Raw genomic sequence first — 26,347 nt, forward strand, 5'->3', positions numbered from 1 at the left:
CAATGCGCAAAGTAGCTTAATGTTTGCCATAGATGGTAATTTAGTTACCTAGGGCGGAGTATGGAGTACTGTACAAGATATTACCAACCCTGGGCAAGTGTGGCATAAAGTGGCGAAACTGGAAACATTATAACTTCTCCAAGGTTCTATCATTTCTTAGTAGTCATATCACAGCCATCATCATCCGGAATTTTGTGACTAGGTATTACCTACCTCGAAACCCGACTTTTTGATTGCCGAGCCACCGTATCTGTTCCGACCTACTCTCTCATAGCGCCCCGGAATGTTTCGCAGAGCCATCACGACCATTTCTAGGTCGGCTGCTGGACAGCTCTCGCGACGCCCGATTCGACCAACTGTAGCATCCAAGACTTTTGCTCCCATCATTTTCCAACAGATTTCCCGAAGCTACCACGAAAAAGATAAGCTGCCTTATTCCATCCCAATCTCCCAGTTCGATACACTCCTCTGGCTAACATTCAAAGCACTGCTTGACCACTATAGCAACCCTCGAAATGTGGGATCAATGCCGAAAACAGATCAGGATGTTGGTACAGGGCTTGTCGGGGCTCCTGCATGCGGAGATGTAATGAAGCTTCAGATCCGCGTTGACAAAAACAGCAATACAATCAGCGATGTAAAGTTCAAGACTTTCGGCTGCGGAAGTGCCATTGCCAGTTCTAGTTACTTAACGGAGCTCGTGAGAGGCATGACTTTGGAGGAAGCTGCGAAGATTCGCAATACAGAGATAGCGAAGGAGCTATGTTTACCCCCAGTAAAGCGTGTGTGCCCAGTGACCCGCCAGACTTCTTCTGATGATACTAATACTCCGCAGTGCATTGTTCTATGCTTGCAGAAGATGCAATTAAGTCAGCCATATCCAACTACTATACGAAAAACCCTAAAGCCGCACCGACAAATCTCTCAGGCACAGAGTCTACCGTTCCCCGAGTCGAATCTCGACCTACCCCCAGTCCAGGAAGTGAAGCAAGTAGTTAAATCAATTCGATGGCTCTCTTTTCTTTTCTTTCTGCTTTACCCGCCTTTATCCGAAATCAATAACGATGGGGTGCTTCTATCACATCTGGAGTTTTCAGCTTCATAGGGATAAGAGTAAAATGCGTTTATCTCGTGGTTAGTGCTAATCAAAATCATACGTTAATGATACTACCACTTGTCTGAGAGAATCCGGTTATCCGTCAAGGTTGTCCGCCGATATATTATCTACATGATTAAAGGAATACCTCTCCTTAATGCTTCTCCTTTATAGCTAACCCAATGCTGTTGAATTTTCGAGTTCGTTGCCATTATTACTCAATGCTCAATAGTGTTCAGCATTACCGTAAATCGGCCATGATATCTTCCTCAAATTCAACCGCACTGTGATTTTCTCCCATCAGAATACCACCTTCGTTATCACCTCCGTTCTTTCGCCACTTGGATGTTCTCAGACCCTCGATGTACTCCCGTCCTAGTTCCAACTTCACATCGGTTCCATGTACACATCGCAACAAAACGTCCATACGGTGCTTTTGCTCCATTAAACAATCCCACAATCCGGCTTCGTTGGCACCTCTCGTAGCGTGGTAGTTATAGCCAAAACGAAGAATAGTTGGAGTTGAAGGATGTGATTTCTGGAAGAGGCGAGCATCCAACCGCTTTGTCGCGAGGAGCTCCGCCACAAATAGTTCCATAGGCCAACCATCGCCATCACTAAGGGATAGACGCGCCACATCCGGCAAAGAAAGTGCTGCGAACGACCGTTCAAGCTTAAGGACAGAAAATCGACAAAAAGAGTCGAGTAATTGGAAAACAAGACCCGTGTTATTATCCTAGTCACCAGTGAGATGAAGTTCAAAAGCCACCATACGCTAAATGCCTAACAGTAACTTACTCTACGCCATATTTCTATCCCTGCACTCACTTCAGCCTTTAGTCTTAAAAAGGGGCCTATTTTGAAAACCAAGGCTAAAGCACTGTATGGCTTTGCCAGCGCCTTATATGCCTTTGCCACCGAACCGTTGACGGTGTGCGGCATGGCTGGTACCTAAGGGATGTATTGATTTAGTTATTCCCAAGGTGTAATGGTAGGGGCTTAGATTATCTTACCATGCCTTTCTCTAAAAGATTAACGAGAATCCATTTTTTATAGGCTTCCACCATGATCATGCTTGCAAAGCTGCTAGTAGGTGTAGAAATAACAATGTCTAGGAAATGTCGCGCTTTTCCCCACCGCTTTAGGCCGATATAGATCATGGCGCCATAGAGAAAGTATTCGAGAGGTGTTTTGTAGTTCATTGACCCCGGCAATCCTGAAGATAGCGTAATGTAAGAATTGCTAGATGGATGCTGCTGAGATGGAAGTAATTGAGATCGGTTGAGGAAGACCTTGTCAACAGCAGCCGGGAAGTGGTAAACATCCCTGTCCAGGATACATATGGCGGGCAGATAGCATCGTGCAAGTAAACATAGTCGTGTAAAGACTGTATGAGTAGATGTGAAAGTGGAACAGGAGGGATCTAATCGAAGTATGGCTTGCTGAATGGGTTTAACAACTGCGCATGGCTTTTTCCTCCCTGTCAATAATACAGATAAAGAGGCTGCAAACATTCCATCCAACATACCTGTGATGAAAATTCACCGGCGTTTGCCACATACTCAACAATTCTGTTGAATTCAAGGCCAGCATATCTCACTTGAACAGGGTCAAATGTGTGTAGAAAAGCTACAGTTTTGCACCATATACCACCACCAGGGCGTATATTATCAGGAAGGGGTTGCTTATCCGTAGGTCTCCATTCCTGATAGTGAGCCAGTAAGAGAAATAAGTAGGCTAAGGACTGTTTAGCAGGCTCAAGAATCTTTTCATCATCAGCTAGTTAGCAAAGTCAGGTTGGAGAGGATTAAGTTCTTGGAGACTCACATCAAGCGGACTTTTGCTTGCGGTTTGTCCAGTCAAATCTTTGGGGGGAATCTGACGGAGACGAGAAACCAGAGCACGAGCCTTTTGGTTATATTCACATTCAGATGTAATTTCAGGTTTAGGGGGCTGTGGGGGGAAGGATAACAGAATAGAAAGCACATCAGCCATCTTGATAGAAAGAGATTGCTAGGAAGGAAATCACTATAATAGACAAATTAGAGGCTAGGTACGATGGGAAACAGTCAGTCTAGCAGGCAAAATTAAAAGGCTAGGCTATGGGGCCTCAGTAGTAGGATCTATCTGAAGGTGCCTGTCAGTTGGAGTGAAACATAGTGAAGGGCTTAGAAAAATGGGTAACAATTTGAATCAGTTCATCCAAACAATGGGTATGATATCTCAAATAACCCTTGGTGCGGGCTTGGGATATCAAATGTACTCAGTACTGTGCTTCACAACTTCAGAGCACAGTATTACTGGACAACCTTGTCAACCCACGGGAAAAGTGAATTAAAAGAAAATCCCTAGAGATACTTAATTGTCAAGGTAGAAAGTCCTGAGTGGCCCAGAATGTTCATTTGCCAGAGTCTGTGGGATGAAGTAACTAAGAGCAAGAAGATAATGGAGGAACTTACCTGCGCTCAAGTGGAGTAGTTACCTGCACATGGTGCCTGAACTCCAGTAAGCTAATAGGTATGGAGTACGGAGTACCCCGTACAGAGTACTCTGTACGAAGTAGATGTGGTGTTCCACTCAGCGCTGTTGCAGCACTCTCTGCATCAAAATACAATACCGTTACACCGTACCCTAAACTCTATTACTAACTACGTATAATGGACTAACTAATTAGTTACATACTTCCGAAGTTCCAGAGAACATGAACTCGCATGCTCGGCTCATCTCTCCAATGCCAGGAGGAACCTTCCCTAGCTCTCCCAAAGCGGTTGCCCAAGAAGAGCCAGCTGCTAGCTGAATATACCACTGCGAAGTTATGCATTCTTGCCATAGAGCAAGGGCATTGGCCCTATCTAAAGGTACACCAGTTTCCCCGTTAACCCCTCGGGCGCGTAATTACTTATGGTCGGCCTGTAGTGAAAACTCGGCCAGTACTCCCTGCGCTGCAGATTCTGTCACCAACTTGGATTTCCACAGCTTCATCTGCCCAGGCCTCGGCTTCCCTGGAAACCCAAACGCAATCCTCCATGACTCAGACGAAAAAAGACCGAAGAGAAGTGCCGCTTCCGAGCCAGCAGAAGAAGGAGGGTGCCATGCAGTTTGCCTTGTTCGTCTCCTATAACCCATGAAATCATTATATGTTTGCTCTATTCGCTTATCGATCCTGTTTCTGCAGGACGACACTTGACCAGGTCGCAAATTGGGCAAGGCAAAGTTCATTATGGCCGATGACTTTTGGTCTCGCATGTTGTGCAGTGGAAATGATGCATCTATCGACCCCCCGTTACGACCAAGATCGTTTAGGAATTATCTTCAGAGCTTCTCCTCGTCAATCCGATGTCATGATAGTTGCTGGGACTTTGACAAACAAAATGGCTCCGGCTTTGAGACAAGTATACGATCAGATGCCAGACCCCCGGTGGGTGATCAGCATGGGGAGCTGTGCGAATGGCGGCGGTTATTATCACTATAGCTACTCCGTTACTCGAGGATGCGACAGAATTGTACCTGTGGATATATACGTGCCTGGCTGTAAGTAGACCATTGTGGCCATGAAGTGCTCGCCACTAACGTGGTTTCAAGGCCCACCAACGTCGGAGGCGCTGATGTACGGCATTTTTCAACTGCAAAAAAAGATGCGGCACACTCAAATTACCCGTATGTGGTATCGTAAGTGATATTCTGATCTACCTCGATTACGCTTGGTTTTGCGGTTTAGAAGGCGGGCAATATCCGTTCGTTTCACCCGAAAATATTTATGCACCAGCAACAACAGCACTTGGGAAAGGTGTAGATATGCATCCAGAGGCAATGAAACGGGATTTTAATGGTGAACCATAAGACTGTATTGGCCTGTCTAATACTTGAAACTACAGCCAAATTGACGGGGAGTTCAATATATGTACATTTTTTATTTCTTTTTCCGTAGCCGTAATAGCGTAAAGTCCGGAAGTCATACTCCCTGGAGCCGCTAATACTGAATGAATATCGCAGACTCCCTTAAAGTTCCCTGTAATCACTAGGCCTGAGTCTCCTTTGTTTCGCCTGATGACGGTGTGGATTCACCGGTTGTCGGAAATAGGCATTGTCCTCTTCTTTGGCAAATGGTTCACTGAAAGTTGTGCGCTGTTGGTTAGAGAAGGGGGGTATTCCTTGGGGCTGCTGGACCGGGAATGGTGGAAAGAAATGGTTCGAAGCAGGCACATAGACAAGAGAGTTGGGTTGAGCCGAGAATAAATTAGGCGAGGCATGACCACCCATAGGAACCATTGGATGAACCATATTGTCTTGGTAGAAACCTGTCTGTCCTGAGGGCAGATAATTAACTGCGGGCTGCTGATTCCACATATTTCCGGTGTTGGGATATGGATTGAAAGCTGGAAAGCCCTGGTTGACCAACGGATCTGATTGTAATTGTTCCGTTCTTGCTGGGTAATCAAAAGAATTGCAAGGTTGGTTGAAGGACGAAGTTGAGGGATTTGTAGATTCTAACTTGGCGCCCTGAGCCAGGTTTGGACGTTCCTCGGATTTTTGTTTTTTCATTCTCGGGGCAGCTGTGGAATCGACGCTTTCATTCGCTCCTTGCTCTTTGGCGGGACGTTTTTTTGTATTTTTCGGTCCAGGCTCATTTGAAAGCTCTAACGCATCCTCTGATATACTTTTGGAATCGGACTTAGAATCGCCAGTGAGTTGGGCGTCTCCCTGTTTCAAGACTCCAACAGATTTGGCCTCATAATCCTTTATTCTCGCAATCGCATCTTCATCAATAGAGAGGTTATCGAGTAGTACACTCTCAGTATTGCACCCTGGACAAACGAAGTCGCTTTCAATCAATGCATTTGTGATACAATCATTGCAATAAGTCTTTTTGCAACACGGAGTCTTAGTTGGGGCAAGGAATAATCGCTTGTCAATGGGACAAAGAAGATTAAGAGACTGAAGATTCTTGCCATTTTCAATAGCTGCAAGCTCTGCCGCCGCCGCCGCCGCGGCACTAGTCTTTTCTTGATATAGTTCCCATGACGCCTTGTCCGGCTCAGCAATGACAAAATCCCCATCGGCATTGACCATGACTCCAGAAAGCTTTGGGTCCTCATCGGAGCCATCGAGTGCACGGGGCTCCGGTTTGTCTACTTGTTTCTGAAAGGAACGTGGTATCCCAGTGGAACGCTTTACACGGTAACGACCATCGAACCTCGGATCGTTATTGGTGGGGCATGCTTGAATCCAATGCCCTGTATTTCTGTCAACGGGGATTTCACACAAACCAAAGATATTCCACCCTTACCTTTCTGCCTACAGCGATAGCACAAGTAGCCTGGAGGAGGGGGATGCTCCGGAGCGGTAGCAAAAGTTCCTCGATTTCGGTTGGAAGGTACTGGGGTCGCGCTTCAGGCCACCGTCAGCAAAACTTGCTAAACTCTCGGTATATCAGCTAATCAAAAAGTGCACGAACGTAGCCATATCCTCTTGTTGCTCCCTCCACTGAGATTCTTGAAGATTTAAAACTGCCTTGATCTTCTCGTCTTCTGACTGCACACTGTTCAAATCAGGCCTTAAATTGCCACCACCACTTCCTGGGCGACTCGTAACGTTCGGTTCAATCCGGGAGGATGGGCGCCCAGTCACCGGTACTTTACCAGAGATGTAACGAGCTGCGGTTCCTTTACCTGGTCTTGACGCTGGAAGCCTGCGAGCAATAATGGAGGTCGACCGGGGAATTATAGCAGTATCATCTTCGTATTCTAGAGACCACACGTCAGCGGGATAACACCACATAATGCTACTCAAGAGACCCGGACCACGTACCTTCGTTGGTGTCCTCATTATAAATGGCAAGATCAAAATCGGAGCCATCCCCTAGGCGATTTTGGCTGATAATCTCTCTTTTCAACTCAAAAACAGAGATTCCAGTACCATCAAACGATACCCTAGAGGGCTCTTTCTGAGATTTGAATTTGAAATGGACGGAGGAACTCATGGTCAGATAGTGCAGGTTGCAAACAATTGACGATATTTGATTGTTCCAAGTTGGGTGTCCTAAAGCAAGAAAAGCAAAGTGTGTACGGAGTATACAACTGTGTTAAAGAGTAAAAGAGCACCTCCCTTCAGAGCCACCTATACTCACCAGTAAAGGGATTGAGCGACAACAAATAATATACAGTATAGGCTGAGGGGCTTGCGTCTATGACAACAGTCGTGTGTGTACAGAAGATATGTCTGGAAATTGGCAGGAATAACGAGCACAGTTCTCAAGCCCAAATGCCCAAGATTACTGAATGAACATAATAATCCCAGGTGCCTGCTCTTTCTGCCGTATTCTGCATTACCCGGTGAAAGAAAGAATGTGGAACACTCAAAAGTGTGCACCAAAGATGTCTTGATAGCAGAAGGTCGGAGATATCATCAGTTTAGAAGGGAGGCAAACTGGAAACCTGGATGCTTAACCAGTGGCGAATAAGACTCGGCTGTGACAAAAGGAAGTAATCACATCTGAGAGGAAGCCATGGGGTTGTACATCTTTATTCAAATAGAAAAACTGTGAATTATAAAATTCTGAAGTATGTAGTCTGGTAGAAAGTAGAAATAGTGTTTAAATATGTAGCTATTAGTTGGGGAAGAGAGTCTGACAATGGTCGTCATGGAAGGGAAGGTATGCAAAAAGGTGGTCACTGGGCTAACTTAACTAAGTTAGTTAACGTATTCCACAACCGAGCGGGACAACCAAGCGAGCGGGACACCAAAATACACATACAAATCTCAACTTTTTGCTCTCTTATATCTTAACAAGTCTATGTCTGATCATTATAAAATGAAGAAGATACTATACAGATATAATAAAGTTTGTAAATTATAAGAATTATTTAAATATAATAATTATTTCTTAAGTTATAGTATTTTATTATCTTTTTACTAGCATGTATCAAAGTATCTTCACAAATAATAGAGTTAAATAAATCAAATTGATAATACTGTTTATTAAGTGTCTATATACTCTACATCTAAATTCTAAAGTCTATATTCAACAATGTTGTTGAGATATAAGAGAGCAAAAAGTTGAGATTTGTATGTGTATTTTGGTGTCCCGCTCGCTTGGTTGTCCCGCTCGGTTGTGGAATACGTTAGTTAACATTTCAGAATTAGATAATCAGTAACTAACTAGTTAGTTAACTAGTTAACTAGCGGGTTCCCACTGCTACAGATAGCTCTCTGTACGGAGTACGAAGTATGTATCCAGTACCCCGTACTCAGTACAAAGACTATTAGTTACGCCACTAATTTTATGTCGATTCTTTGACCTCCCATCTTCTATCAAAAAGCGAGCGAGGGAATTGATGCCTTAATTATTTATATAGCCAAGAAACCTTTCCTGAGAATCTATCGATTTCCTTCTTGATATGGTGTATGGGCAAAGATATTAGACCTCTCTTCTCGAGTGTTTCGAGCCCAGGATTTGCAAAGTTCGACAGACCAAGAAATGCCAGGCCTTGCCATGGACGGCCCCAGCGCAATGGCGTCGAGGGCAACAGTCGCTGATATGCACTATGACCCAGCCTCCGCCTCACAACAGGCCAATGGGGGTATTTATCGCAATGGAATCGGGAAGAAATCCCACTCTCCAGTTGATGGGCTACACGATAGCCACATCGGGTGTCTGCACGAACTACCTCCCGAGCTTTCACATATCACCCTTGGCTTTTTCCCCTTCAATAATCTCATTAGTAGAGTTGTTCAGCAGTCGTGGAACGACTTGAATGAGCTCTTGAACGAGATGGGTAGCAGCCAGGCATATCAGACCGGCATATCCTCCCAGTTGTCAGCAACCAAAAATGGAATGAGCGAGAAGTTCCGAGGTGATCAAGCGACTGAAAACTCTCTTAAGAAACTCCGGATTCTTGAATTTACTCATTCAAGACGAGCAGAATTCATCAAGTTGCTAGTTCTTTCACAGTGGAGTCGACAGGCCAACGAAGTGAGCAGGCTTATTGATATCCAAGCTTTTATTCGCATGCGCTCTGGATTTTATGAGGCTGCTCTATTCCATATCGGAAATATGAAGCAAAATCTTATCGTCGCCCAATTAGCCAACCCGGATTTAAAAACCGCTTCACATGTTCTCTCGGCTGGAAAAATCGACGCGTTGCACGGGGTTAGGAGTCCTTTCCCACCTACATCTCGGGAGTTCTTAACTAGAGGCTAACGTTTTATCTGTAGCTCGAATTTCTCTCCCCGCGGCCATTAGCACCAAGCCAAGTGCTTAGATTACTCCGGGGTATCAACAAGCTCATCGACATGCGACTGGCACTACACGATCATGTCCCCGATTCCCTCCAGAATTACTTTGTTCATGATGGAAGGGTCACTTTCATTGTCCCTAACGAGTTTGAAATTGATCTTTCAGTTGCGTCTGCGGCACCATCGGCGCAATTTTTCTTAGTCGATATGAAATTTCTGTTCTTCCCTTCCTCGTTGCCAAAAGGGAGGTTACGAAGTATCGTGGACCATCAAGTCAACTCCACCCTTATGAACGCTGGCCTCGTTGGGTGCTTCAACTTGCTGCATAACCTTATTTTAACACATAAAATAACTATCCTTTTCAAACAGGCTATTGACCTCGCCCGCACGTACTGGTCGGAGCACTTGCGTGTTGAATTGTTCCATCGCACTCTGGTTTTGCAATACTGGAGCAAGAAGCCAGGAGGAAAAAGTTGGATTGAGATAGGAGTCCACAGTGGCCTCAAAGGATCTCCACAGAGTACGGGAACTACCACGTCTTTCTTACAGTTACGTTGGTTTCGTGATAATGAGGAAGTCAGCGCCACAGATATAGATTTCAATTTAACGTTTCTAAGTGCCAAGTCAATTCTTTTCAGCGCTATTTCATTGCACATTACGCACATTTTACGAACCGCCTTTGAGGCTCTCCGCCAAAACCGCTTGTATTGTCTAGGGGGACTTTATATCGGCATGAGCGCTTCCTCAAAGGAGCCTGGAGATTGCTATCTTGAGCTGCAGATGACCCAAACGAGCCACTTGGATATAATGGTGGAAGCCGTGTCTGGTGATACGGTGTTGCGAGTCGCTCCGTCACCAATAACTCGATACGATACAGAGATAATTGTTGACAGAGGGTCCGTCGAGGATATCGTTGAGCGAGTATCGAGGCTGCGCTGCGTTTCCGCGTTGGAAGAAGTCGAACGTTATGCAAAAGCCGTCGGATGGATGCCTTTAAACTTAAGACACGTGAACCTCGAAAGTCTCAAGCGGATATTCCCACCCAGCGCTCTTCGCTCCATGCTCTTATTTCGAGCAAAATGCTGGGAGCCATCGTGGCTCGCCGTGTTTACTAGTGCAATGGATGGGGATAATTGGTGGATTGTCCAGTTGCAAACTCAAAATCCACCTGCGCTCCAAAGTCATTGGAGGCTGCTGGAAGCCCAGAGAGCCAAACTTATAACTGGCTGGTTTACTGGCTGGTTAGGACGTTTGCATAATGCGTCTTTTTCCAGTCTCCTCAGCGCGCTTTCTGGGATGATTATGGTGCAATGTAATGTCGACTTCTTAAACGAAATCGGCGCAATTCACTTTTTCCCACCTCCCAAAGACTTGTTGCTACAGCCTTGCCTCCGTGTTCCGAGTATATATCTTCGCCTTCGGCACGACGATTTTCCCTCTCAGTTCCGTACGATCTTTTCAGGCGGAAGTCCTAGGCGGTCGTTTATAGATGAAACGTTTAGAATCTCGTACAAAGGGATTGACCAGCAATCTGGCCACGCCATAACTATGGTTTATGGGCGCTTAATGACAGACATTGACATGTTTGGTGCACTATATGCGAAATCTGTTCAAGACATCGCATTTCAACCCAAGGGGAGAGGCTTTGCCATTCTATTTCGCACCCCGGTTGGTACACCCATCATTGCTCCTTTGCTTGAAAGGCTACAACAAATGAACAATATTGCTTTTGTTGTTGAGTCAATGAAATCCCAAGGGTTTCAACCACACTCATTATCACCATTACGAATAAAATTTTCCTATCCAACGCAGGGAGAACTACGCGGAAGCATCAAATTTATTTATCATGACCAGGGATCGCACTTTGAATCTAAGCTGTTATTTCCGGCGACGACCACCAAACCGATACTCCACCCTCGCATCGGCATTGATTTCAACTATCAGAATCCCCACCGCCGCATTACGGAATCTCTCTCAACCATCCTCAATTCGCATAAGGATGGTATGAGCCTAGTTCTAGAGCTTATCAATATTACACTCCCACTGTTAGTCACTTTAGAGAGAATATGTGCCGAGGAGTACATTGATAATGCATGGTGTTTCCGAGCCCAATATACAGCACGCAGCGCAAGACTATACCAAATAAGGTATCCATTCCTCCGGTATCGCTTTAACGTCAGCGCCAGCCAGCGGAAAAGCTACGTGGTCTGGGTTATTCAAAACTCAACACCGGGACCTGAGAGATCCAAACACCCTTCCCTGGAGCTTCGCTTAAAGGATCAAATATACAATTCCCAAGGTGATGGATGGAGGGGAATCAATCAAGGTGCCATGGCATACTCAGCAAATGTGTCTCGCCTCGTTTTCGACCTTCATCAATTAATGAAGTCTTATATAAGTCAGATGGCGAAGTCAAATCAACGTGGTGAGCCTACGGACTCAAGCCCCAGCGCTGGTTGTGAATTCGGAAGATATCTTCCCAAGAATGAAAATAAGAAAGGTCATATACAGACTACTACTGCACCTACTCTTGAGCACGCATATGGAAACTCGAATATGGTCGTTCAAAGTGTGCGCCAAGGAGAAGCCGCTGCTCGGGATGTCGATGTAATCGCAATCGATTAATGCACAGGTACATAGTAATCAATTACTCAGATAAAATAGAACAGGGGAGAGATTTGTACAGTTTACTACGGCCATGATGTCTCATTTCCATCAAGATCAGTAACTGCTATGATAACATGTAGTCTGTCGTAATTCTCTCATGCTGTCCCTGCTTTGCCCATTAAATAAGTATCCATGGTTCTGCATTTTTGTGAGTAGTGTCATTTCAATGGCTCAATGCACATATCCCACAACTACATAAGCATGCATAGATTCCCTATTCGATTACGATTAAACTTCCTAAATACGACATTCCTCTTGATGGTTTCGGACTCTTGTTATTGGGAATCGAATCCGTCTTGGAATCTCTGAACCCAATGAACCTGCAACTTCATTAGTTTGATCTGGTAGGATCCGTATGTTGCCCACCATTTTAAGTGGTCATCGTTTCTGATCTGAAAGATGGCAAGATGGAAGCTAGTCTTTCCTGCTGAGGATACGGAAGGTTTCAAGTCGGATCATGGTTTATCCCGGAAGGGGAATCCAGATAAGGTTTTGTTCTTGGTGGTGTAGTATCGGGAGATATGAACTCGTCCAACATTACTCCGTACATAGAATAGCGAAGTAGGGGGTGTGCTTGGTTCTTGAAATCATAGGAAACCAATATTCGCCAAGCTACTGTATTAGTTAGCTAGAATTGCTCTTCACGTATACAGCTTTTGCATGTGCTAATATCATATTCCGCCCAAGTAACTTTATTGGGAGCGCTGTCGGTTACGAACTTCCCCGGATTTAAAACGTGGCATCCCTCGTACGTGACTGAAAATGGACCGGTGGACGTATCAGCTAAAATTAAGCATGTGGGTAACGGGTATAAATATAGAGCCGACGCATGATCCCAGAATACAGCCCTGGTAGTCGTTGGGAAAGGAGAGAGATGCCCTTGATCAAGTATTGATTTGACAAGTTTTCGCGCTGCAACATTTCCAACGTTTTCCTTGATGCGATTGTTTTCGGTTGGCCGCGACCGCTCCAAATCCGGAGCAGTGGCTCGGAAATCGGAGGCCATATCATCCGTATATGTGTCATGATGACGTTCATTTTTAGAATGGCCTACTGGCATTGCAGATATTGGTTCCTGGCAAGACCCATCTCGAAAGTTGAGAGCCATACGTCTTAGCCTCTCTGAAATATCATCCCGAAAAATAACTAGCTCCTGAACTGGTCCAAATATGCTCAGTCTCGCAGGATTAGAGGTCCAAATAGCCTCCCCCCCCCGATGTGCGGCTCGGCAACTTTGAGTTTCGGCGTTGGCTACTGTGAATGCTCGACGCACTCGAGAAGTGAAAAGGTCTGGAATAGGTCCTCGTGGCACGGGCGGTGCTGCTCCAGCACAAAAATTGGATGCCCAAGGATCATTATCCCCTGGCACAAATATGAAGGTAGAATTTTGCAGCAAACGAGAGCAATTGGATAGAATAATGGCAAGTCGATCGAAAAGCCCCTTATAAGTAACACTGCACGCGCCTTCCTTTCCAGTCATGATGGCTTGCTGAGCAAAATCGCCGATTAGCACGAATGCTAGAGGGGTGCGCTCGATAGGAAGATTATTGTAAACCTGAAGAACATTCGAGAGACCTTGTAGGGTTTTTGGGTTGTTCAAGTTAACATCACTCATAAGAGCTATCTGGGTCCGAGCATGAGCTGATATCGGCGAAGAAGTCTCAAAGCATTGCTGCTTTATCTGTCTCATGCGGTTGCCTTCTGCACGCCTACTTCCAACACCAAGGAAGTCCGTCCAACCGAACCCACCAATGGGTGCTGAGGAATGATCAGAAGACGAGTTTGTTTCAAGCGATAATTCTCTTCGCTCACAAGGTGGACCAGCAACTGATAGGGCGACAAATCTTCCGCCGATATTACCCCCGATTCCGCCAGAAATGCTCGGCAGAGGACCTGAAGAAGTTTGCTCCTCGTAGATACCATCTACGAGAAGCACCATTCCTGGTACAAACCACGTCTCACCTTCAGGCACACCTTTTGCAAAACGCAAATCTAGTGCAACGCTACCAGTAAGATCCGATAGGCAAAAACCACCAATAGGCGATAGGTGAAGTAGACCGAGAAGTAAGTGTGACGTACCCGGTCGTCCTTGAAGACTCGAGACGAAGGTGAGACTGTAACTGCCCTTATTGGTTGATGATGTTGACGATTCCAGTTGACGTGATTGTCTTGAAACGGTTGAGGGTTGCCGAAACGCGCTGTTTCGGAGGACACGCTGATATACACGATTGTATCTATCCCGGAATGCATCAATCCTACTCGATGACGATGGGAACACGGATGCCGATGACGGCGATAGTGCGAAATTTCGTTTGTCCATGTTGTATAGTAATCGAGGTTGGTCAAAAGCGTTGACTACCCGAATCCACTGACGCGGATCATTGGGTGAAAATATATTATCTTCACAAACACCACCCTGTAGATCAATGCTTTTCGATCTGTCATCCAAAGGATACGACATTTCGGTAGAAGAATGACATTTCCCTTCATTTTTAGGGTTGCTTTCCATAGGATTGTGCTCTGGTATGTTCTGCGGCAACGGCAGGATGCGTCCGTTGCTAATACGGCTTCCTAGGTCTTCCAATATCGTATGGAGGGATGGCTCCTTGACCTCCTCGACAATGAGTCCACCGCCGGCATGCTTCCAGTTCCTAGCAACTTCATCCAACAAAAGTTCTGCGAGGCCTTGTTCGCGCCATCCACAACCGCAATTACTGCCAACAAAACGTGCAAGGGTTTCAAGCGATGCAGACGTAACACTAAGGGAGTGCTTTCTAGTAAAGATGCGAAACACGATCGGTCTAAGCAACGAAGGAGGTAACAGCACAGGGAGGCTGGCTTGCTGCGACTTCTTCATTGTGTGGACTTCCGGGCCGGTCTCTTAAAAGATCTGCTGTATCAAGCACAATCAAAATACAGAGTATGTGGAAGGCTATTGAGTTAGTTTGTTACAATGAAGGGAACACAGATGTTTACCTCCGATTTGTCTGCTTGAACAATGGCTCACATGACATGTAGATATAACAGGTTGAAGTTTGAACAAATTTTATCTAGGCTCTGCACATAGTTGTCGGTTCTCTGAACAGAGTCCAGAGTTCTCTCTGCTTGACATGCAATGGTGTTGTAGAAGCAAATCATGCAAACACCGCCACGCGCCCCGGAACCTGACTCGCGTCTTATGCAGCACCACGCGTCACAACACGGACTCTGGCACTCGATGATTCTCTAATTCCTTAACCTGAGCTTGAATACCTTAACCTTGCACACATTTTATCCTTACCTGGTCACACCTATACATCTTTTATTAATAATACCAGTTGAGCAATTGCCGTTCCTTCTATATTTTATGAGAAGTCGCTTGAATTATGTCACTCTCAAATAGCCTAAAAAGAAATGCTTCCCATTTGTCAACTGTCTCTGTCAACACAAAAAAGTCCAAGTCAAATGGGACAATCACGTCTTTTTTTGGCGCCCCAACTTCAAAAAGCACAAATGATCCTGTATCTGGGAATACCACTTCAGGCCCTGTCACGTCGAAATTCTGCAAAGAAAAATGGGTTGCTAGCTTGACTTCCGAGCAAAGGGAGTTGTTGAAACTGGAGATTGACACGCTGGAAGAGAGTTGGCTCGCTCAGCTTAAGGAGGAGCTCCTAACCAAAGACTTTCTGAATTTAAAACGATTCCTGCGGAAGGAAGTAGCTTCTGGGGCTGAGGTTTTTCCCCCTCTTAATGATGTCTACTCTTGGTATGATTCTTCTCAAGTCCTCTGCCTTTCAAGGTCTAACTTGTACGGTCTACCAAAGGTCCCGCCATACACCGCTGCACAAAGTCAAAGCCGTGATCATTGGACAAGATCCCTATCATGGGTATGGACAAGCCCATGGGCTGTGCTTTTCTGTCCGCCCTCCAACGCCTGCTCCTCCCTCACTCAAAAACATATATATTGCACTTAAAAAAGATTATTCCTCCTTTCAGCCGCCACCGAATGGGGGGGGATTGCTCACTCCTTGGGCTGACCGCGGGGTTTTGATGCTCAATACTTGTTTAACCGTTCGTGCTCGAAGCCCAAACAGCCACTCTAGACAAGGATGGGAGCGCTTTACTCAGAAAGCCATTGATGTGGTCGCTAGGGTTCGCACACGCGGTGTTGTTTTCCTTGCCTGGGGTAGGCCCGCTGCCAATCGTGTTGCCAATGTCAATCGTGAAAAGCATTGTGTCCTGCAATCTGTTCACCCAAGTCCGCTGAGTGCACATAATGGCTTCGTAAGTCAAAGATTTTCGAGTTATCCCACACAGACATTCAGCCAAACCCATTTATGTACACCACTTCAGATCGAAAAGTATGAATACTAACGTCCTATAATCCAAAGTTTAACTGTGGCCATTTTAAAAAGGCCAATCAATGGTTGGAGAAGAGATACGGGCCTGAGGGAGGCATTGATTGGAGTCTTACTCAGTCTACCGCTGCTAACAAAGAGTCCAATGATAATAAGCAGTGTGCTGGGGCAACACCCGAGACAGATCTGTGCCCCCCAAGAACCAAGGAAACACAAGAAGCCTGACAAGGTACTGCGCATCCTCGAAATATGTTGTCTCACTGCTGTCTTTCTATTATCTGTTTTATTACTTTCTACTGTTGAGACTTCTCCTGGACGCCGTGAATGGTAATTCAGATTGATAGGCTATATGTTACTGTTTTTAGTAGAAAGCGTTACTTAACTACTTCGTACTTGAAATTTAATCAGACTTATTTTCCTCAACAGAGCAATTGGCAGGCCAATCTCATTCTCCATCAGACTTCTCAATACCATAAGAGTCAATCAAACTTACAAGCCGTGAAGACTCATGCGAGAAATTGATTGGTGAAGCTCCCAAGACCTGATATCTAACACTATAGAAATGTTAGTTTCGGGTATCAACTCATTAATTGTTAAGTGGCTCACCGCGGCTGATTTTGAAAATTGTCCAACTTGGCTTTGCATTTAAGATTCCACATCTGGCAGGTAGCATGAAGAATGGCCTCACTTGCAGCTTTATCATCACTCTCTTTAAGTTCCATAAGAACATTAGCTGGCATGCCCATGATTGCTCGTCCAACTTCATCAAAGCAATTCAGCCAAAGTTGCCCTGTATGGTCGGAGACATTTGCAGATAGAATGTACCGGTATTCAGGCCGAAGACTTGATTTTTCACAATGTTCGCAGAGCCATTGTTCAGGATCGACCTGAACGACTTTCTTATTACATCTCTCTTGAACACAGGCCGGATAACAGATGGTATCTTGCTTGATGAAAACCACAGTTGCCCTGAGAGAAAAATAGTCTGGTTTCTCAGTCATTCCAAGTTGGTTGTCTCTAACTTCAACGATTGCCTTGTAGATATCCTGCCGGGTACCTGTCGAAATCGCTGCATTTTCGCTCAAGGCATGAGTTGCAAATTGGTCGAATTTACCCTGAGCGTCATACCAGCCCTTTAATTTATGGGCTTCTTCGATATCCGGGTCCGACGTGATCGTTCCCGAGTTCAATAGGCTCAGAGATCTTCCCCCAAAATCGGAAACCTTTACACCTTTGAATGCGACGACAGAATCCGGCATAACGTCAAAAGAAGTCGCCATTCCCCCCCAAATGGTAAGAGGAACAGAATACCCAGTATCGTCAACTAGCATAAGCTCACGCTTCGTGTATCGTTTGCCCGTGGATTTGGACGGAACTTCTGCGACTGGTTCAACGGTTTTCAAGACGCCCAAAACGTCGATCGTCGTACCCTTTTCCACAGAGTGTAGGTGACCAATACTCGTAAAATTAAAGCGCATTTGAGGGACATCCTCATGGTCTTCTGCCTATGGAAATCAATTAGTTTCTAAGGGGCAACCGATGTCGAAGACCAATCAAGGCTTACCCTCTCAATAACAGTGTCCCTTTCAAAAGTAAGTTCATAATCGTTGTTCACATTGCTAAATTCCCTTTTGGCCATTTGAACACGACAAGGACTCGATATATAATACACACTACCCTCCTCAAAGAGCGGGTAAAGCAAGTCACATTGTTCTTTAAAGGCTGTAGCTCGGATTTCTCCGCTATCATCCAACAGGTTAACACTGAATAACCTTCCTTCTCCGTTTCTATTGTACCACTTTTTGATGGCTGATTTGTTAGTACACCGCGCCTTGATAGTCCACTTATGAGAGTAAGGTGACAGTGCCTCAATTGGATAAATATTCGCGTGAGTGGGTGCCATTGTTGGAACAGTTGCTCGCTGGTGGCGTTGTGGTTGTGCGACTGAATGTTCTGACACCACACCATAGAATCCATCACTGGAAATGGCTGTGGGCGTCGGCTTCTCAACTTCGGCTACCTTTGTCTCCAAAGGCTTTGGGTCTCCAATCCTTTCGCATTCACCTAGGTCCTCTAATACATCAAGGTCTAAAACGATAAGGATCCTGTCATTATTAGTTGAACGTAACCCTAAACCCAAAGGCTCCGAAGGTATGAGAAAGGACCAACCGTTTGCCCTTCACAAAATTTGCTTGGAAAGACTTTAACTGCACAAAACATCCCCGCCGCAATGCTCCATTGTTCACAAGATCATTCAGTGCTTAATGAAATGTTAGTGGCACTTGTTTAATTCACACGCTATAACAACACTTACAACTTGCGAGCATTGTCTGTACAAAATTTGATATATCACTGAAGACAGCTCGGTACCTATCAGGGCCCCCAGACGGTGAAGATAAAAGCTTCACATGGAGACATTGCACAATAGGTTTGGCCACTTTTTCCTTCGTATCATCAAAAATGGCACTGAAAAGAATTTAGGTAAGTCTAGGTATTCCTGACATGTTGGTAAGGTCTCTAACCTCAGTGCTCCAACTGTGATATTATTTGCCATGCTTCAATTGCAATATTATAGCATCCACATACAAGTCGAGTGAGTCAGGATGTGTGGATGTTCTGGGAGGAGAAATGGGAGCAGATTGCAACAAGAAGCTGTCTAACCCGACGCGTTTACCCAGAGAGCATGACGCGACGCCTGAAAATTGATTTGATATGTTGATGAGTTGGCACTTATTTTCTGCCAAAACTTTATCTGCATGGCGGGTTAAATATGTACTCTGCTCAGTTACTAATTGCCTATTGGCCAAGCTCTTCACCGCCTGGTTAGTAAGTTGGATCACCACCATTCATTTTCATGGAAAGCATAATCATCAAGTCAGAAAAGCTATCCTATCCACCATGGCCGACGAGTGTGATATCAGTGACCACATGGCGAAACCAGCAACTGGTGGCGCCATGTATCTCATCAGCATTCAGATTTTCTCTCGTGCAATAACCTTTTCTGCAAATCAAATTCTTTTGCTACATGTCTCCCCCGAAGCACTAGGAATTGCCATGCAACTAGAACTATATTCTATCACTGTCCTCCATTTCTCTCGTGAAAGCATCAGGGTTGCAGCTCAAACAGAACCTCAACACCTTCAAGAAGTCAAAAAAAAAGAAAGTTCTGGCAACCCTGGAAAAATAATCCAAGATGAACTCTGGAAGGACAGTCCCCCGAACTCAGCCTCTCAAGCTCTTGTGAATATGTCTTATCTGGCGGCCATCTTTGGCTGTTTAATGCTATACATATTTGGGTTCTTGTACATGCGAGTTGCATCTGTGAACATCTTAAACGCCCCTTACTTCAATAAAAGTCTGGCATTGGTGGGGATTGCTACTACCCTTGAGCTTTTTGCTGAACCTTGTTTTGCTGTGGTACAGCACAATATGCTTTATCAGTCAAGAGCAGCAATTGAAACAGTTTCTGCTCTTGCAAAAGGTTTGTTCAGCTGTGGCACTGCGTTTTGGGTGGGTAGAATGGGGTTGGACCGAGGACCTTTGCCATATGCCATCGGTCAAGTTGCTTACGGCGTTTTTATCTTCTGTGGATACTTTATTGTCGCCAAACGTCTTACTGGCAAGGGTGGATTCTCATTGCTGCCAGCTTGTTTGTCAAAGGAGTGAGTGACTCCATGCAGTAATTGCCGTGTGCATCATAACATCCGCTGACCTTTATAAAGGCAGTATCTCTCAGGTTTCATATCGTTACCCCTATTATATCGGAGCGCCAGCATATTTTTCCAGTCAGTCGTGAAACATCTCCTTACACAGGGTGACACAATGATACTCACAGCTCTCTCGACCTTGGAAGATCAAGGTCTGTATGCACTGGCCTCGAATTACGGTGGTCTCGTAGCTAGACTGGTCTTCCAACCCATCGAAGAGAGTAGTCGCACTGCTTTTGGACGGTGGCTTCCGAGCCGAAAGCCATGGATAGCAAAACCTGTTTCCGTTACTTTTGCTAGGTCGCATCTTCAGGATATGCTTCATGCATACTTCCTCCTAACTATAGTGTCCTGGGCACTTGGGCCTCTTCTCCTTCCCGTGGCTTTGAGAGTCATCTTAAACTCGCGGTGGGCGTTATTAAACATCCAGGAACCGCTCCTGGCGTATTGTTACTATATTCCGTTCCTTGCTTTTAACGGCATTACAGAAGCCTTCGTATCTTCTGCCGCCAGTAATTCGGAACTTCGAGCCCAAGCAAGTTGGATGGGAGCATGCTCCCTGGCATTTGCATTTGCAGCATATTTTCTTCTCAAAGCTGCTGATTTGGGCGTCCGAGGTTTGGTGTGGGCAAACATTTTCAACATGGCCTTACGCATTTTGTGGAGTTTCCGTTTCATCCAAAAATACTTCGGCAAGTATAAGCAAGAGCTAAGACTCCGTGACGTGCTACCAAGGCGGGAAACGTGTGCCGTTGGCATTGTGACTTGGAGCTGTACGCTCGCCTTGCATACTCCTATCTCAACCAAAACAAACGTGGCTGGCGCATTCTTTGCCGGAGCAATCGTTACAATTACAATGTATGTCCTATAACCTCGTACTTCTTATCCATACACTAATACTGCAGTAGTCTATATCTAGAAAGAAATTTTCTGAAGGGGCAAATCATCCGCTGTCGAACCAATAATTCCTGAAACTCAACCAGCAATACCTCATAAGCTTTGTCGGGTCCAAATTTATCTGTTAGTCCTCAAATTTGATCCTCGATGCTACCTTTGTTGTATCCATTTCGCGGAAAAATGCCCCATAAGATTCGTGCTGTTTTTTCTTCACGGTCGCCCCGAATTTCAGAAGGCTCTCAGGCACATCCTGGTCAGCCGCTCGAAGAACATTTATTAACCTTTGCGTGCATAAGTTAGCTGAGAAACATCCAGAGCGGTTTGGTGACAGCCTATGACTTACGGGCCAGATAACGCCTTGTCCCGTTCGGTAAAGAGGGTAATAGCCAGCCCTTCAGCACCGGCACGGCCCGTCCTAAAATCTTTTTTAATGTTACGTAGAGACCGAGAAATGACGTTTGTACATACCTTCCGATGCGGTGCACGTAGTCTTCGATTGTCAAGGGAAATGTTACGTTGAGCACAAGCTTGACAGCGGGAATATCTAGCCCGCGGGCTGCCACATCAGTTGCAACTAGGAGTGAGATGGAACCGGATTTGAACGCCTCCAGACTTCTGAAGCGTTCAGTTTGGCTCATATCTCCGTGGATGCCAGCAACTTTGAATCCTTTGGAGCCAATGAACCGCTCGACTCGCATAGCTTCTTTCTTATATAGACAAAACACCAGAATTCTATGATTATTCTTCCCACCATCCTGGTATCTTCGCAGCAGTTCTAGGAGTCGGCTATCTTTTTCGTAAGGCTGCAAAACTTCCACCATCTGTTTGATGCGTTTATTTGCTCGAATATCCGAGGAGTCTCCAATTGTGACAGTCACAGGGTTTTTGGTGAACGACGCAGCAAGATTTCTCACGCCTATAGGCCAGGTTGCGGTAAACATAATGGTTTGTCGTTTCTGCGTGGAAGGTATTCCCTTAACAATGTCCTGTATGTCCTGTTCGAAACCTTTATCTAGCATCCTGTCCGCCTCATCCAACACTAGGTATTTAACCCCTGATAAATTGATCGTTTGGTCTGCTTGGAAATCTTTCAGCCTTCCCGGGGTTGCAATCACAACAGATGCATTCCTTATTTCTCGACGTTGGTGGTCTTTCGGGGAGCCTCCGTATATACATGCAATGCCCACGTCTACGGCGGAACTAAACCTCAGAAGTTGATCGTATATTTGCACTGCAAGCTCCCTGGTCGGTGTGATTATGAGAGCACATGGTTTACAGGATGTCTCAGAATTATTCAACTCTAGAACTCTCCGCAAGCATGGCAAACCAAACGCAAGAGTTTTCCCGCTTCCAGTTTCTGCTACTCCAATCAAATCCCGACCGGCGAAGGCCAATGGCCAGGACACAGCCTGAATGGGAGTGGGTGATGAAAACTTTTCGAGCGGAAGGTACAGATCATTTGAAGACTCAGGAAGGAAGGAGAAGGAAGTTATCGGTCGCAGTGAGGGATCGGTAGATGGATCAGCGATGTGGATGGAGTTGGAACTAAGGTACTCATCGATTGTTGACTGTGGGAGAGCGCTGAGTTCTGGAGTTGGAAGATACCGACTATCGGAAGCTCGCTTGTCGTTCCCATCATCCATACCAGGTACGTTACGACGGCTCTTGCTATTCTGACCGATCACAGTACCTGGAGTGACTTTCAGGGAGTTCTTCTTTTTCCTCCTCTTCAGCTCGCTGGGTAAACGTTCCACATTTGCCTCGGTTTGAAGAGGGCGCTTCGCCATTTTTCAGATTCTTGTTTTGGAATAAATAGCACGGACTCCATAAAAGGAAGATAGAAAAAAGGGAAAGAAAAGGTTGAAACAAGTCGCTGGGATGGCATAGAGAAAGGATCTTTGCGGCACCCTAACCTTTTATAGTTAGAGTCTTTGTAATTGTTACATAATCCAACTAACGTAATGTAATCCACCCCCGAGCGGCTCACACCAAGCGGCTCACCAAAATCAAAATATCTTCAATTTTCTAATTAGCCCATTTCAACATGTGAAAATGCCACCAATTCACAGTAAAAATGCAAGAAACCCTATAGAGATAGAGAGGTTAATTTGCATTTAGGAGGCAAGATACTTTGCAGCATTTCTGATTATTTGACTCTTAATGTAGATAATCTTGCTATTCTTATTAGTAAAGTGATCACTACTGATTTGTAACTTGTTTTTTATTTGAGAGATTCAATACTTGAATACAGAGTTCTTCTCATCGGGAAGAGAATTAGAATCAGTTATCTTGCTGCTTTTCTTCTTATTAATGCTCTCAACACTACTAGCTTGAGACTGCACCACCAGACTTGAACTTGTGATATCTGTTATTAAAAAGCAAGAAGTTCTCTTAATTTATAAAGCTGCTTGCTTATTTGAAGTTCTATATTTAACTCTATACTATTAACTTAATAATTAGTCTGCAAGAATCAGCCTACACACAAATTTAATTAAGTTAACAGAAACTGACAAGAATCTGCTAGTTTACTGAATTCTAGATCTAGCTAAATAAGAATTACCTTTCTAGCTAGTATTTGTTGAGAATATAACTAATTATATTCTTACTTTATAGTATTTTATTTTTAATTCTCTATGTATTAACAAAAACTAAGTATAAAAGCTAATTAAATATTATACAAAGCTTCAGTATCACTATTCTAAATACTATAATTATAATTAAGCTAAATATAAAAATAAAAAAATTATTCAGAAGTAGTTTAAGATTCTAAAAGATATAATTACTAAGTATAAGATTTAGACTGAATTTATAATAAAACTTTGTATAACTACTAAGATTATTACTAATACTAAGTATTATAGCTAGATAAAGCTTTTATAGTCTGAAAATTAAGAATAAGTAATAGTAATTAAATTAGTTAATATATTAGAATAAGTTTTGTATCTGTATATTATTTTTAAGAACCAGAATATTCAGAAAAGGTAGTTTAATAAACTATTAGATAACTGAAGATTGAATATTAGTTCTAATAACTAAACTACAGATAAGATAGAAGTCAAATAACTTATTAAACTATTTATGTTAAATTAATAATTATATACTTTTTATTCTGAACTGTGAGAATTGTATATGTGAATTGGCATGACAATGAATCTCTAGAAGAAATATATATAGAAAAGAGTACATAAAATAAAAGATATAGTATTCTAGCAACTATATATAACTTGTAAACAAGATTGCTACTGGCTTCTAGTAAGAGATTTATATAGTAGCAGTCTTTTATATATGCTTGTAAGTACATAACTTAGTGTTTCACAAAAATACATGCAACTTGTGATCTGAGAATCAGATTGCTTGAGTTCTCTGAACTAAAAAGAACTGAGATATCTACATATACATGATTGTAGGCTGATATCAGAAGATATGAGAATTTATCAGAGTTTGTAGGTCTTGATAGAGTGTAACTAAGAAAAGAAACATACTATACTATATAATATAGTGTAAGAGAATTATATTCTTCTTCATCTAATTAGACTTGATTCTTCAAGACCTATTAAATATAGCTTGGTAGTGATAGATATATTAAAAAGGTTTTAATAGAAAGAAGTTTGTAAAGAGTTAATACATATATATAATTACTGATAAGACTTATTAATAAGTATTATCACAGATATTGCTATTACTTAGTGAGGAAATTTTTCCATTCAGTAATATATATAGAATATTAATAATATCTTTTTTCTTTTTCTTTCTTTCTTTCTTCTTTCTCTTCTCTTATTATATTCTCTTTTTTTACTTTATTTGTTGTTGTTGTCATGTATATCATTGCAATTCTATATTTATTCTTGACTGTAGAAGTTTCAATTATTACTGTATGAACTTTTTATAGTGTCTTCTCTTTTTTCTAAACCTCTACTAATAAAAATAAACAGAAATTATCAAAATTTATAATAAAAGATACTATAATAGATCAATTATTCACTCTTTTACATGCAATGCTAGCTTTTACAAAAGTAAAAACTTTCTTAATAAAGAAGTACAAGCATAAGTTTAATCATCACTAATTAAAGTTCCATGGTAAGTCTCTATCTGGCTTTTTTTTGTTGTTGTTATCTGACACAGATATTATAAAATCCTCTATACTAGAACTTAAGAAGAAACAGAAAATCTAAAATAATAATAAATCTCTTGTTAAAGATTCTGTTAAAACTTCTGTCAAAACTCTTATTGCAATCTCAACTTCAGATATATTAGAAGGTTCTACTTCTTTTACTAGAATATTTCAAAAACAATCAGAAGTCTCTTCAGATCTTCTTAAATTAATTTCAAACCTTTTTTATATTAAAGAGTTAGAAAAGAATACTGAAAGAATAGCTCAGACTATAACTACAGTTCTTCCTGAGACTAAGTTCTCATACTCTATAGAGAGGGCAGATTTATCAGTTGCAATATATTCTTGTAGTATGAAGTTATAATTAAAGAAATAGAACTCTTACTTACTTAATCTCAAGAAGAAGTTCACTAATAAAACATTTGATTACTTTATAAATAACTATATTATCTGAACAGTTTCAAGTGTAATCTTTTGTACTATCTTACTAGATTATAAGAATCTCTTATTTGTTTATTACTGATAGTTTCTTATTACTAACTAATTATAAATATAATATATTCTGTATCTGGCTTGAAAATTCTTATCTATAAGATACTTATCTATTAGATTTTGCTCTTATATTACTTTTTTATTTCAGAGTCAATCCAGATTGCTACTACTATTAGTAGCTTGAGTATCTGCTATTTGATAGAATAATAGAGCAGTTCTGTCAATAATAAATTCTTGAATATAAAGTCTATTGAAAAGAGATATTAAATAAATACAGTAATAATTTATATTCAAGATTATATCAAGCATTATTCTTGCACTGCCTGTATAAAAGATAATAATTTTTTTTTGCAATATGTTGTTGCTGAAAGTATATCTAATTTTATAATAAGAAAGAATATCTGTATGTTCTGTATCTAATCTAACTTTTCTTATACTTGCTTGCTATATTTCAAAGTTACTGAAAGTTAGTTTTCTCTTTTTTAGAAAGTTGTTAATACTTCTTTATATATTCTTTCTAGCTGAAAGACTAAACTTGTTGCTACTTTTAATCTTAATAAAAAAGTATTATAATCTTCTTTCATTTTTAAGCAGATTTCTCTAAAATTATATTTCCATCTACAGAGATTTGTTTCTTTCTTGCATGATATCAAAAACAATATCAAGACATTACATGGTATCTGTACTGCTGTTCAAACTGTTCTACACAAGATTAACAATTATCTTAAAGAACTTAATAATATTTCAGAAAAGAAGACTGAAGACTTGTCATTTAATTACAAATAATAAGTTATATTAATTTTTT

At 42.8% G+C, this 26,347-nt stretch overlaps 10 protein-coding genes across 12 annotated transcripts; 5 read left to right on the plus strand and 5 right to left on the minus strand.

The window, feature by feature from the left end:
* Positions 1-184: 184 nt before the first annotated feature.
* On the plus strand, positions 185-1,396 carry CIMG_04245 (iron sulfur cluster assembly protein 2, mitochondrial). Its single transcript, XM_001244803.2, has 3 exons — positions 185-422; positions 489-782; positions 836-1,396. Exons 1-3 carry the CDS (start codon positions 284-286, stop codon positions 997-999), a joined length of 597 nt encoding a protein of 198 aa, XP_001244804.2. The 5' UTR covers positions 185-283; the 3' UTR covers positions 1,000-1,396.
* On the minus strand, positions 1,195-3,545 carry CIMG_04246 (COP9 signalosome complex subunit 3). The gene is made up of 5 exons (XM_001244804.2): positions 2,924-3,545; positions 2,625-2,861; positions 2,110-2,565; positions 1,895-2,047; positions 1,195-1,832 (listed from the first exon to the last, which is right to left on the minus strand). Exons 1-5 carry the CDS (start codon positions 3,089-3,091, stop codon positions 1,338-1,340), a joined length of 1,509 nt encoding a protein of 502 aa, XP_001244805.2. The 5' UTR covers positions 3,092-3,545; the 3' UTR covers positions 1,195-1,337.
* Positions 3,546-3,822: 277 nt separating this feature from the next.
* On the plus strand, positions 3,823-5,009 carry CIMG_04248 (NADH-quinone oxidoreductase subunit B 1). The gene is made up of 4 exons (XM_001244806.2): positions 3,823-3,954; positions 4,013-4,202; positions 4,272-4,627; positions 4,679-5,009. Exons 1-4 carry the CDS (start codon positions 3,912-3,914, stop codon positions 4,771-4,773), a joined length of 684 nt encoding a protein of 227 aa, XP_001244807.2. The 5' UTR covers positions 3,823-3,911; the 3' UTR covers positions 4,774-5,009.
* Positions 4,918-7,686, minus strand: CIMG_04249 (zinc knuckle domain-containing protein). Its single transcript, XM_001244807.2, has 4 exons — positions 6,905-7,686; positions 6,552-6,840; positions 6,384-6,484; positions 4,918-6,330 (listed from the first exon to the last, which is right to left on the minus strand). The coding sequence occupies exons 1-4, from the start codon at positions 7,074-7,076 to the stop codon at positions 5,096-5,098; spliced, it is 1,797 nt and encodes a 598-aa protein (XP_001244808.1). The 5' UTR covers positions 7,077-7,686; the 3' UTR covers positions 4,918-5,095.
* Positions 7,687-8,422: 736 nt separating this feature from the next.
* CIMG_04250 (mediator for RNA polymerase II transcription subunit 14) lies at positions 8,423-11,956 on the plus strand (the record flags this gene model as incomplete). Its single annotated transcript, XM_001244808.2, has 2 exons — positions 8,423-9,245; positions 9,311-11,956. The coding sequence occupies exons 1-2, from the start codon at positions 8,574-8,576 to the stop codon at positions 11,954-11,956; spliced, it is 3,318 nt and encodes a 1,105-aa protein (XP_001244809.2). The 5' UTR covers positions 8,423-8,573.
* A 31-nt stretch (positions 11,957-11,987) lies between these two features.
* On the minus strand, positions 11,988-15,047 carry CIMG_04251 (DNA polymerase epsilon subunit B). Its single transcript, XM_001244809.2, has 2 exons — positions 14,975-15,047; positions 11,988-14,930 (listed from the first exon to the last, which is right to left on the minus strand). The coding sequence occupies exon 2, from the start codon at positions 14,853-14,855 to the stop codon at positions 12,627-12,629; it is 2,229 nt and encodes a 742-aa protein (XP_001244810.2). The 5' UTR covers positions 14,856-14,930; positions 14,975-15,047; the 3' UTR covers positions 11,988-12,626.
* A 196-nt stretch (positions 15,048-15,243) lies between these two features.
* On the plus strand, positions 15,244-16,756 carry CIMG_04252. 2 transcript variants are annotated; one of them, XM_004446412.1, is made up of 3 exons: positions 15,244-15,743; positions 15,802-16,261; positions 16,369-16,756. In XM_004446412.1, the coding sequence occupies exons 1-3, from the start codon at positions 15,364-15,366 to the stop codon at positions 16,558-16,560; spliced, it is 1,032 nt and encodes a 343-aa protein (XP_004446469.1). In that variant the 5' UTR covers positions 15,244-15,363; the 3' UTR covers positions 16,561-16,756. The 2 variants fall into 2 exon arrangements, with proteins under 2 accessions (XP_004446469.1, XP_004446470.1); XM_004446413.1 differs by having other exon boundaries at positions 15,802-16,756.
* Positions 16,652-18,997, minus strand: CIMG_04253. Of its 2 annotated transcripts, XM_004446414.1 has the most exons (6): positions 18,858-18,997; positions 18,650-18,801; positions 18,505-18,595; positions 17,900-18,440; positions 16,942-17,840; positions 16,652-16,889 (listed from the first exon to the last, which is right to left on the minus strand). In XM_004446414.1, exons 1-6 carry the CDS (start codon positions 18,887-18,889, stop codon positions 16,781-16,783), a joined length of 1,824 nt encoding a protein of 607 aa, XP_004446471.1. In that variant the 5' UTR covers positions 18,890-18,997; the 3' UTR covers positions 16,652-16,780. The 2 variants fall into 2 exon arrangements, with proteins under 2 accessions (XP_004446471.1, XP_004446472.1); XM_004446415.1 differs by having other exon boundaries at positions 16,652-17,840.
* A 236-nt stretch (positions 18,998-19,233) lies between these two features.
* Positions 19,234-21,014, plus strand: CIMG_04254 (rft domain-containing protein; the record flags this gene model as incomplete). The annotated part of the gene is made up of 3 exons (XM_001244812.2): positions 19,234-19,997; positions 20,058-20,900; positions 20,951-21,014. 3 exons carry the CDS (start codon positions 19,234-19,236, stop codon positions 21,012-21,014), a joined length of 1,671 nt encoding a protein of 556 aa, XP_001244813.2.
* Positions 20,985-22,726, minus strand: CIMG_04255 (ATP-dependent RNA helicase DBP3; the record flags this gene model as incomplete). The annotated part of the gene is made up of 3 exons (XM_001244813.2): positions 20,985-21,220; positions 21,283-21,354; positions 21,408-22,726. 3 exons carry the CDS (start codon positions 22,724-22,726, stop codon positions 21,064-21,066), a joined length of 1,548 nt encoding a protein of 515 aa, XP_001244814.2. The 3' UTR covers positions 20,985-21,063.
* Positions 22,727-26,347: the final 3,621 nt, after the last annotated feature.

Source organism: Coccidioides immitis (genome assembly GCF_000149335.2).
Source record: "Coccidioides immitis RS genomic scaffold supercont3.6, whole genome shotgun sequence".
Lineage (NCBI taxonomy): Eukaryota > Fungi > Ascomycota > Eurotiomycetes > Onygenales > Onygenaceae > Coccidioides > Coccidioides immitis.

Excerpts from the sequence above, each read along its gene's own strand:
- CIMG_04249 (XM_001244807.2), bottom strand. The coding sequence starts at position 7,076 with ATGAGTTCCTCCGTCCATTTCAAATTCAAATCTCAGAAAGAGCCCTCT. Across the intron at positions 6,841-6,904 it reads TAATGAGGACACCAACGAAG|AATACGAAGATGATACTGCT; the intron begins GTACGTGGTCCG and ends TGTGGTCTCTAG. Across the intron at positions 6,485-6,551 it reads CAACAAGAGGATATGGCTAC|CGCGACCCCAGTACCTTCCA; the intron begins GTTCGTGCACTT and ends GGTGGCCTGAAG.
- CIMG_04248 (XM_001244806.2), top strand. The coding sequence starts at position 3,912 with ATGCATTCTTGCCATAGAGCAAGGGCATTGGCCCTATCTAAAG. Across the intron at positions 3,955-4,012 it reads GGCATTGGCCCTATCTAAAG|TGAAAACTCGGCCAGTACTC; the intron begins GTACACCAGTTT and ends GTCGGCCTGTAG. Across the intron at positions 4,628-4,678 it reads GGATATATACGTGCCTGGCT|GCCCACCAACGTCGGAGGCG; the intron begins GTAAGTAGACCA and ends CGTGGTTTCAAG.
- CIMG_04245 (XM_001244803.2), top strand. The coding sequence starts at position 284 with ATGTTTCGCAGAGCCATCACGACCATTTCTAGGTCGGCTGCTGGACAG. Across the intron at positions 423-488 it reads CCGAAGCTACCACGAAAAAG|TGCTTGACCACTATAGCAAC; the intron begins ATAAGCTGCCTT and ends CATTCAAAGCAC. Across the intron at positions 783-835 it reads ATGTTTACCCCCAGTAAAGC|TGCATTGTTCTATGCTTGCA; the intron begins GTGTGTGCCCAG and ends AATACTCCGCAG.
- CIMG_04253 (XM_004446414.1), bottom strand. The coding sequence starts at position 18,889 with ATGGCAAATAATATCACAGTTGGAGCACTGAG. Across the intron at positions 18,802-18,857 it reads ATCACAGTTGGAGCACTGAG|TGCCATTTTTGATGATACGA; the intron begins GTTAGAGACCTT and ends AATTCTTTTCAG. Across the intron at positions 16,890-16,941 it reads AATTTTCAAAATCAGCCGCG|TGTTAGATATCAGGTCTTGG; the intron begins GTGAGCCACTTA and ends ACATTTCTATAG.
- CIMG_04246 (XM_001244804.2), bottom strand. The coding sequence starts at position 3,091 with ATGGCTGATGTGCTTTCTATTCTGTTATCCTTCCCCCCACAGCCCCCT. Across the intron at positions 2,566-2,624 it reads CCGGTGAATTTTCATCACAG|CCATGCGCAGTTGTTAAACC; the intron begins GTATGTTGGATG and ends GGGAGGAAAAAG. Across the intron at positions 1,833-1,894 it reads GGATAGAAATATGGCGTAGA|GATAATAACACGGGTCTTGT; the intron begins GTAAGTTACTGT and ends ACTGGTGACTAG.
- CIMG_04252 (XM_004446412.1), top strand. The coding sequence starts at position 15,364 with ATGTCACTCTCAAATAGCCTAAAAAGAAATGCTTCCCATTTGTCAACT. Across the intron at positions 15,744-15,801 it reads CTTAATGATGTCTACTCTTG|GTCCCGCCATACACCGCTGC; the intron begins GTATGATTCTTC and ends GGTCTACCAAAG. Across the intron at positions 16,262-16,368 it reads TGAGTGCACATAATGGCTTC|TTTAACTGTGGCCATTTTAA; the intron begins GTAAGTCAAAGA and ends TATAATCCAAAG.
- CIMG_04251 (XM_001244809.2), bottom strand. The coding sequence starts at position 14,855 with ATGAAGAAGTCGCAGCAAGCCAGCCTCCCTGTGCTGTTACCTCCTTCG.